General features: G+C 32.5%; 1 protein-coding gene across 1 annotated transcript in view; it reads right to left on the bottom strand.

Moving 5' to 3' along the window:
• Window positions 1-9,437: 9,437 nt before the first annotated feature.
• The window catches only part of LOC111055774 (protein tincar), a 28,084-nt gene continuing 26,094 nt past the window's right edge, over window positions 9,438-11,427 (bottom strand). The window contains 1 exon segment of the mRNA XM_039425498.1: window positions 9,438-10,357. Within this exon segment, the coding sequence (XP_039281432.1) occupies window positions 9,647-10,357 (711 nt within the window). The 3' untranslated portion in view covers window positions 9,438-9,646.

Below are 11,427 nucleotides of genomic sequence, written 5' to 3'. Positions count from 1 at the left end.
TCTCTTATCACCCACGCAAAAGCCTGGAGCTCATGTGGGCATCACAATCAGCAAAAAAATCTGGTGTGGCGCACTCACACAACTTTCCTTGCCGTTATGAAAATTGATCACCTGACGCTAGTGTTCCCGCACATCTCAAGTCTACTATTCAAAGATTTGAGCCAGCTGGTGACAGGGCAATAACGCTGGAGACACACATGAGGTCTGCTCTCTTTATAGTGAATGATTTAATAGAATCAACAATAATAATTTGCAATTAAATAATCACATTTTCTCGAATTTAAAGCTTATTTTCAATTTTAGGTAAAAATGTTACAAAACATTAATTGTAGAGATTTTCATGCTTAATCTACTCCACTTGATTTTTTTTTGTTTAAATTGTATCTGAAGGCTGATAATTGAGAATCTAAAATCAAACTTTGCATTGATGGGGTGGAGCTCCTTAAATTTTTACAGATATGGGACTTGTGGCAGTGGATATAGCTCATCAATTACTATTTTAGGTAGAAATTTGATCAAATCGTTGAATCCATTTTTGAGAAAATCGCGAAAAACTCTGTTTTTGACAACATTTTTGCCATTTTAGCCGCCATCTTGAATTGCATTTGATCGAAATTGTTCGTGTCGGATCCTTATAGTGAAAGGACCTTAAGTTCCAAATTTCAAGTCATTCCGTTAATTGGGAGATGAGATATCGTGTACACAGACGCACATACACTCATACATACACACACACACACACACACACACACCACACACACACACACACACACACACACACACACACACACACACATACAGACCAATACCCAAAACCACTTTTTGGACTCAGGGGACCTTGAAACGTATAGGAATTTAGAAATTGGGGTACCTTAATTTTTTTCGGAAAGCAATACTTTCCTTACCTATGGTAATAGGGCAAGGAAAGTAAAAAAAGGAGTCATAAAATGTTCGATAGCTTAAAAATAATATACAGATTTTAAATTTTATTCAACTTTACTTTATTTTCCATTCACACAGATACAAACACATGTTTGTTGGTTCCATTTATGAACAAGAATGTTTATACAATTTTGAACTAAGGTCCGTACTTTACAACATTATGTACACCTAATCAGTCTTTATACAAATCAAATTATTTCAACCTAACATCAATCAACTTGTAATCTTGATAATTATTCTATAGGTTTACAAATGAGTGTAGAATACCGTGATGTTTTTGCAAGAATTTTTCAATAATAATTATGTTTTCTGCGAGCTTAATAATTCATACTTGACTGTTGATCTTTCATGAGTTATGACTTACACAATATTATCTGAAATATTCATAGAAAATATTGAAAGATTGAACTCATTCAATTGATACTATCAGAATGATATGGCAGTAAAAAAATTTCTGCCCTGAAACTCTTTAACAAGCTGTCTCCTGGTGTGAAGCAGTTGAATCAGGCCGCATTCAAGTAAACTGTCCAGAAGCCGCTGCGACAAGACACGGCACATTGTAGTGTAAATAAATTTATGGGTGATATTTGAAATTTCTGCTGAAATCGGTCACCGAATCGCTGTCATCTGTGCGGTTATGTATTGAATTAAGTGTTTTGAGTTTAATGACGCTATCAATTCCTTAAGTGTGGATAAAGCAGAAGGTATTAAAGATGCTCCACAAACGCCTCCAAAACTCTTTCTGGACAGAGAGGAACCATGATTCCTTGCTCATTTATCATGACTGTGATTAGGAACAGTTAGTTCTCATGATATGGAAACAATAATTCATAATATCTAGTCAACTAAACTAACTGGAATCCTGATGCTTTATGTTGATGATACTAACCATAGAATTAAATAGTAGCATATACTGATATGTATAATACATAAAAAGCTGTAAGTTATTGGTGATCAACTCTTCAATTTTTATGAATAAAGAACAAGTTTAATAAAAGAATACTCACGTATTTCTTTTTAGAAGTTCAGAGCTTCCTTTTCGTTGAAGAACATAAACATTGATGAGCCTCTTATGTTGTTCAAAAGGAGTCATATACATCAAATGATTAGAATATCTTGACATTTTAATTGAGAAAATCTATAAATTCACTAGATGAAACATAAATTATACTAAATCATCTTAAAAACGTCAGATTGATTGCAATAAACTTTGTCAAGGATTTAAATTTTAGGTTAGAGTTCAGAGAACATTCAGAACAAAAGTCGAAAGTAAAGCAATTCGATATTTTTGATCAAAGTCGAGTGTCGATGTTTATATAATCGAGCGTTGACTTTTGCGGTAAATTTAAATTAGAGCGGACTTCAAGAGTAAGCCTAACAACATTATCCAATTCACGTTTCATTTATTCAAAACTTAATTCATCCAGAAGAATTGTTGCGGAATATTTATTCAATTTCAATAATTTATTATTGGATAATTAATTATGACATAATCACGGTGGCCATCACCGTGTTTAGCCATCTATGCCATTATGTTTTATTTTTTGACGTGACAGTGTTGTCAAAAACTTCTGTGTGAAATTGTATTTTTGACGTGATGACCTACCCAGCTCATCTGGCTGGTTAATGGTCATACAAATGAAGATTGAAGATTGAAGATATTAAACGTCGAAGTAATCTAAAAATGATGAAGAGTCTCAACGAAGATACGAAGTCGAAAATTTTAAATTTGTTCTGACAAGCCCTTGGCAAAGCAATCACTTTTTCATTATTGAAGAGACTTGAAATGTTGTCAAACCCCACTTTATTTAAATAAAAATTATCATTTCACAGGGGCATGCTTTTCCACAATTTCCCTATTGTTTGATAACCATTGTCTTACCTTGAATTACTATTAATATATTTATGTTTCCATCTACAGTATAAATAGGTGTGTATAGAACAGCCAGCATATCATATTATTTATATTAATAGAAATACTTTTTGAGTGTTGCTGTGCTATTTAAGAAACTGGCAACAAATTGTTGAAATCTCAGTTGCCAACTCTATTAAAAAGGTTACTTTATAAATACTATTATAAAGTCACACATAGCGTTTGCACACATCAGCAAGTAACAATAATCATTGTCACCCCAGTGACAGTAATTTACTCACTTCATAGTTTATTTGTATCAATTTTGTAGTATAAAATACCTATGTAGTAAACTTTGTAGTATCAATCCAATATATGTAGTACTATAAAAAGAATTTACAATTTCTTAATCTTTTTCATTGAGTATAAAATAACGAGTATACCTATTCAGTATACCCATGTAATAACGAATCGCCTGATCAAAGATAATTCACTTTTAATTCAGAATTCTGACTGCCAGTCGTTCTTTTTAATAGCAAAAAGTGATTTAATAATAAGCAGTTCGTGATGGAAAACAACAATAAAAAAACATAATTCAATCGGAAGAAATGTTTGGTCCTCATAAGGCTGGTGCATTGTGCGAGCTTTTATTGTAACTGAACTATATCAATATGCAATGTCAATACTGATTGAGATATTCAAATTAAGGTGATGAATTAATAGAGAACATGGTGAAGGGTTGAAGGAATCAATAATTTGTTAAGTTTTGGTTCAGCATCTAAAACTTTAGATCAATTATTCATCTCTTATCACCCACGCAAAAGCCTGGAGCTCATGTGGGCATCACAATCAGCAAAAAATCTGGTGTGGCGCACTCACACAACTTTCCTTGCCGTTATGAAAATTGATCACCTGACGCTAGTGTTCCCGCACATCTCAAGTCTACTATTCAAAGATTTGAGCCAGCTGGTGACAGGGCAATAACGCTGGAGACACACATGAGGTCTGCTCTCTTTATAGTGAATGATTTAATAGAATCAACAATAATAATTTGCAATTAAATAATCACATTTTCTCGAATTTAAAGCTTATTTTCAATTTTAGGTAAAAATGTTACAAAACATTAATTGTAGAGATTTTCATGCTTAATCTACTCCACTTGATTTTTTTTTGTTTAAATTGTATCTGAAGGCTGATAATTGAGAATCTAAAATCAAACTTTGCATTGATGGGGTGGAGCTCCTTAAATTTTTACAGATATGGGACTTGTGGCAGTGGATATAGCTCATCAATTACTATTTTAGGTAGAAATTTGATCAAAATCGTTGAATCCATTTTTGAGAAAATCGCGAAAAACTCTGTTTTTGACAACATTTTTGCCATTTTAGCCGCCATCTTGAATTGCATTTGATCGAAATTGTTCGTGTCGGATCCTTATAGTGAAAGGACCTTAAGTTCCAAATTTCAAGTCATTCCGTTAATTGGGAGATGAGATATCGTGTACACAGACGCACATACACTCATACATACACACACACACACACACACACACCACACACACACACACACACACACACACACACACACACACACACACATACAGACCAATACCCAAAAACCACTTTTTGGACTCAGGGGACCTTGAAACGTATAGGAATTTAGAAATTGGGGTACCTTAATTTTTTTCGGAAAGCAATACTTTCCTTACCTATGGTAATAGGGCAAGGAAAGTAAAAAAAGGAGTCATAAAATGTTCGATAGCTTAAAAATAATATACAGATTTTAAATTTTATTCAACTTTACTTTATTTTCCATTCACACAGATACAAACACATGTTTGTTGGTTCCATTTATGAACAAGAATGTTTATACAATTTTGAACTAAGGTCCGTACTTTACAACATTATGTACACCTAATCAGTCTTTATACAAATCAAATTATTTCAACCTAACATCAATCAACTTGTAATCTTGATAAATTATTCTATAGGTTTACAAATGAGTGTAGAATACCGTGATGTTTTTGCAAGAATTTTTCAATAATAATTATGTTTTCTGCGAGCTTAATAATTCATACTTGACTGTTGATCTTTCATGAGTTTATGACTTACACAATATTATCTGAAATATTCATAGAAAATATTGAAAGATTGAACTCATTCAATTGATACTATCAGAATGATATGGCAGTAAAAAAATTTGTAATTATTACACACTTTGTAGGGTGTACAATGCCACAGACAAAAATATAGCATATAATACTATCTTTCCTCTTGTTAACACAAGATCTAATCAATGGAAATTGGGTTTTACAATTTTGGTACCGTAACAACTGACATGAAGGAAAAGTATATCAGAATCAAGCATCACTAAGTCGGTTAAATTTTAACCGTGATTAATTCCATGAGAACCAATCAGAGAAGCCGTCTTATCAAAAAGACCTTCTCTGATTAGTTCTCGTGAAATTAATCACGGTTAAAATTTAACCGGCTTTTGTGCAACCGGGCCTTAGAGTATTAGAATTATTACTTCATAGAAACTAGCTGCACTAAAATAACTTTATGCTTGATAGTGAAGACTAGAAATACGATATAATATAGTCTCCTGCTCTTCTTAAAAATGGTCCTTAGCATGGGAGAGATTCTTAAAATTCGATACGTTTTAAAGGGAAAAGAATGTAACATTTACCATAAGTTATGGTTGTCATATCAGACTAGTTATTTGTGCAACTAGTGCGCAAGTAACAGTTTGCTGCACCGAAAGAAACGTTTACGCACGAGCCGTAGGCGAGGGCGGAATGGTTTCTTGAGTGCAGCAGAGGAACTTTGCGCACGTATTTCACATTAAATTTTTCCTTCAGTTACCATTGAATATGAAAAGTTGGTAATTATTGGTAAAATGATGGTTGAAATCCATCAAATGTTTGTCTGTATAATTTTGTTATCAATAACAACTTTAATTAATTTTAAACTTGATAATCCAATTGAAAATCAATAATCGATAATTTATTCAATTTAAAAATTAAATGAATTCAATTCATTTGAAAATTTGAATAATTTTGAGTAAATCTTAATTTCTAAATAATTTTTCAACCAATCAATTTATGAATGAAAAAAATATTATTTGAAATAATGAATAATTAATAATATTCAAAAAAATTTAATGAGTTCTCATTTTTATCTATTTGAAAAGATAGATAGAACAAATTTGCTTTCAAAATATACGTCAACAATGTCAACAGCTGATTGGGATGGCTGCAAGATAATACGCAATGTATTAAGAGTACGCAAAGTAATACTTTGCGCGCGGAAAAGTGATTCTTTGCGTTCTGTAATCAGTGCAGGAATGGTCACTTTTCAAGGGAACTGTAGGGAAAAATATTTTTGATGTTATGTGTAGAATATTATTTTCAATTTGATGAAAAAGTTAACACAAAATTTACTAGCGCATTCAAAATTGTATTGAAATACAATAATAATTTTAAGATTCATGAGACATGTTTCTCTTACGCTAGTGATAATAATACAACATAATTTCAGACTCTCTGGTCTGGAAATCATAGAAATATACAATAGTCTTGTCTAGACTCTCTGGAAATTATAATAAATTACAGCTTATTTAAAACTTGAACCATGGTTTTTTCTTAGTAGAAAACTCTACATTCTTCTAAATGTTATCTAGCGCTGACTACAAGTTCAATTCCATGTAGAAAACATTCTCTTGAAATTTTATAAAATATTGTCTGTATAAAATGTGAAAAACTAATCTAAAATTCCATTTAAAAAAGTTAAACTCCTTTATTGTCAAACATTTTTGCCAATGTCCTCTTGTTCATAAATAACTGGATCATTTTGAAAACAATTCCTCATCACTCCTAAGTTTCTTTAAAAATGGCACATGTGTTCGATAATGTTATTCAAAAACTTAAGGAAACAAATTATATGAAAATTGATAATAATACGATAGGTTTTAATTTATTGAAATGCTCAAAGTTACTGATGGATAGAACACACCTTTCTCATTGGAAATAAATTCATTGTTCATATTCATTCCTCTAAATTTTATCAGATAAATTAAAGTATTTTATATGGCTTTTTATACATACAAATATTATGTTTCATATCAGCTAAGTATGTTGTTTATACAGTGATTAATATATACATCCATTTTTTTAATTCGTCATGACCCAGTATAATAATATTATACTATTATTTTTATTTCTGTATTATTTTTATTTTCTGATTATTTATTTGGCAGTTGCCAAGCTCATCAACAAATAGCTTCAGGCAATTTTTGTTTTGAACTAGTTGAAAAATATTAATACCGTACTTCCATAACTTTCCTATACTCTCTTATGTATATCAATTTACTCAAATATCTATAGAAAAATGTATGAAAACCAAGGTAGAAAACCATGATAATTGTTTGCTCTATCAGATGGAATCAATTTCAAGTCTAATAGAGTTTTTTCACTTTAATTGAATATTAATTTCTACTACTGACTTGTCATTATCTATGAAGATAATTATTATAATGATTAAATAGTCCTATTTCGGACCATGTGTAACCTTATCTAAATTTGGGAGAGGAATAGCTACCTTAATAGGTTACCTTATTTTTCCTCTCCCTATCATGTACTAATTGTATGAATTAATGAAGAATAGAAAAAAAATGAAAAGATCTTGAGAAAAAACGACAATAATTTTGCAGTCATAGCTTAAAATTTACAACATGACTCAAAATCAGACTTGATGTATCAATTACAGAACTAATGTAACACTGAAAAAGTTACATTATCAAGTTCGAAATACATATTTTATTTTGTGAAAGTGTGAGTTTTGTTTGTAAAAAATCTCAATACGCCACTTTTTTCACTAGGGGTGCCTATCAAGACTATCTTATTACAATCACATCTTTCAGAGGAAGAATAGCATGAAAAGCATGACATAGAACGTTTCCTTTTTCACAAGCGAAAGCCTTGTTTTAACAGAGTTTTGTTATAATTATTGTTCCAAAAGGTACAATATCAATATAAATGGTCTATTGTTCAGTTAAAAATACACATTCCACAACAAGTGAAACATTTTACACAATCAAACTGCCGATTTCACATCAATCAATAAAAGTTTTAAATTATTCAAGTCCAAATATATCAATTACTGGACCGTATTTTAAAGCACAACATAATACTTCGGCTAATTGCGTCACTTTTAAAAGGTTTACTCCATGCTTCAGAATATTTAAAATTGATCCAATGAGGTACCCTTGTAATTTGAATAGGTAGGCTAATATTAAAAATTCAATAATAAAGTCTTTTTATGGAACTCGTTCAAGTATCTATGCTTCACTTATAAAATTATATTCATTTCAATTTTTAGGTAGTCGTAATCTTTTTTTTTGTAATAAAGTTCCTTTATTAATATTCCAATAATATTTTTTATTAGTATATAGTGTAATTCCAATAATTGATAGCTGAATAGTTTTTAAAAATCAATTCGAAATATTTTCTGATATCTTTCACGTTGAAATGCATTTGAATATTTTTCATGATATGTACTAACTTGAATGATATGGATACAGTAGGCCTACTCAAGAATTTAGATAGGTACTACAGCTTGTTTATGATAATCAAAATATGTTACATTCCCAGAGTAGGCTAGGTTTAGCTAGATTCATGATAAATTGGCAAATTAGACACATATCAAAACTCAAAATTAAACCCTTTAAATATTTATTAGTGATTACCTAAAATTCATTTATTGAACCTCAAAATCAAACCCTTGAATTTTTTCATTATTGTTTTGTTTCAAACCTATGTAAAGTCTCAAAAAGGATACGGTACTGTAGCAGTCTCTTCAATATTCATTATACAGGACCAAAAAAATTATAATATTTTTTCTGTATTTTTTCTCCAATGCAATTATATTTGCAATAACATATGTAGGCTATGACCTCCCATATTTCTAATATGAATACTGTACTTGGAATATAAATCGATCAATCAAAACTAGAAAGTTTGCTCAATATTGATAGATGACTCTAGTCTTTCGAAATAAGACTCTTGAAATAATGATTCTAAACTCATATGTGAAGCATACATGAGGCATAATCCTCAATAATTGACCCCAGCGAAAAATTAGCTGAGTCTCTTTCAAATTTACAAAGCATTTAGATGATCTTGAGATCTCAGAAAAGCGAAAGGATCGGTTGCACAAAAGCCTGTAGAAATTTAACAGTGATTGAATGACACGAGAACATATCAGAGAAGCCTCCTTTTCAAAGAAGTCTTCTCTGATTGGTTCTCGTGGCATTGAATCATGATTGAAATTCAACAGGCTTTTGTGCAACCAGGCATAGAGATTATTATATCTTGAGGTTCAACTCTTTGAAAATTCAGGGCCGGTTTCCGAGCAAGGGGTTTAGGTAAGTTCCACACTCTAAACAGCTGGAGTCAGAAAATTGGCTTTCCAGAACGGTGCGTAGAAGCAGTAGATAGTTGCAGCAAAATAAATCTTTATTCTCATTTCTATAATTGGAAACGTTTTTCCTTGACGAAATAAAACATTTCTAAATAATTCATAATAGCTGAGACTTTACACGTTTTTCTCTCTATTTTATTTTGTGTTCAATTTTATAGTTTTTCGAAATTCAATTTAAACGTGGACTGTGACTACACCCAGTTCCGGAAAGCCAATTTTCTGACTCCAGCTGTTTAAAGTCTAGAAGTTATCTCGAGCTCGGAAACTTGCCCTAAAAGACTCAAGACCCATATAATTATAATCTGGAATTGAATAAAATACACTAGAGATTGTGTTCTTAAGTTAGACTCTTGAAACGCAACTATTATTACATCTATGTGTGAGGCATACAAGAGTCAGAGTCCCCACTAGACGCGAGCGAAAAGTTGGCCGAGTCCCTCTCGGTTTTATGCTTGACAAGGTTCATAATCTGAGGAAACGAATGATGCTCCCCTACATGTCCATTCGCCACTTTATGCGTGAAAGGCATGCGTTTAGTGTAGGGGTTGGGATTAAACAACCTGACCCCATTGTGATGGGTCGGTATGGTAGTATGCTGACGCGGGAACGAGTGACAAGAGGCATGGTTCACACCGGACGAGGCGGCATGGTTCACACCGGGCGGCAAAGAACCGGTTGACACCGGCAGCGGCATGGTGGAGCAGTGTGGATAGGCCGCACCGATGTTCTGTGTAGGGTAGTGGGGCAGTGTGGCTGGACGGTCCGTGTGTGACGTCACAGGTCGGTCGGTGAATGATGTCATCCGCATGTTGGTGGAGCGGCCGAACGGTGGCTCGAGTCCTCCCACTGCGACCACTGTGTGGCCGCCACTTGTCGACGTCTCCGCTTGCCCCTGGGAACAATACTGGTTGTAGCGCTGATCTTGCAACATGGTTTGTTGGTGCAACATGTTTTGTTGGTGCAGCATGTGCTGGGTTTGTTGGTGCAACATTTTGTGTTGATTTTGCAGGTGCATTTGCTTTTGTTGGTTATGGTGGTGTTGTAAGGCAGATGCGCTCTCTGTCTCCTCCGGTATGTTCATCATCTAAAGGTTTTAAAATGAAATGAATTGAGATTGTGTCAACATAAGACTGAAATTGTGTCAACATAAGACTGAAATTGTGTCAACATAAGACTGAAATTGTGTCAACATAAGACTGAAATTGTGTCAACATAAGACTGAAATTGTGTCAACATAAGACTGAAACTGTGTCAACATAAGACTGAAATTGTGTCAACATAAGACTGAAATTGTGTCAACATAAAACTGAAATTGTGTCAACATAAAACTGAAATTGTGGCAACATAAGACTGAAATTGTGTCAACATAAGACAGTGAGGTCAATTGCTGTGTGAAAGTGTAGGGACAGGTTACACAAAAGTCTATTAAATTTTAACCATGATTGAATGCCACATAAGAGAAGTTTAAGTTATCAGTTAGTTTAGTCAAGATTTTTCTTTGTAACAGTCTATTGACTGGGGAATTGTCAAATTAGTGTTTCCCCCATGATATGGTGTCCTGGGGTGACCCACTATGATCAACTCTGATCATAGCCCTTAAAACTCAAAAGGACTATCTTAAAATACTGAAAATACGTTCCTAAACATATTCTAAGATAATTGTGGAATGTGAAATGGAAATGAAATGTTATATTTATATAATGTTATATTTATATAACTTTAAGATTGATGACGTTGTTATGACATTTTTATGGTTTTGACAATAAATTATTTATCTAGTTGAATGAAGGCTTCTCTGATTGTTTCTCCTCGAGGCATTTAATCACGGTTAAAATTTAACAGATTTTTGTGCAACCGAGCCTTAGTGTTTGAGAAAGGACCACCACCGTGTTAAAATAAAAATAAATTTGAAATGAAATGATATAAAATTCCAAACAAATACATAGAAAACTGGAAGATTTTAAATGAAATGTGTTGACAATTCATTGTATCAGTTACAAATAATGTGTAATTGGAGAAAATAACGTCAAAGAAATCGTCTACGGTACATAGAAAACTGTAGGTTTTCAAATTAAAACTGTTCGAGATTTCTATGTGAAATGAGTAAAATAATACTCATAAACACCAGGCTGATACCTACATAGACAACTGGAA

The sequence above is a fragment of the Nilaparvata lugens genome, chromosome 4 (genome assembly GCF_014356525.2).
Source record: "Nilaparvata lugens isolate BPH chromosome 4, ASM1435652v1, whole genome shotgun sequence".
Lineage (NCBI taxonomy): Eukaryota > Metazoa > Arthropoda > Insecta > Hemiptera > Delphacidae > Nilaparvata > Nilaparvata lugens.
The sequence above is the reverse complement of the archived record's forward strand: the minus strand, read 5'-3'. Positions and strand labels throughout refer to the sequence as shown.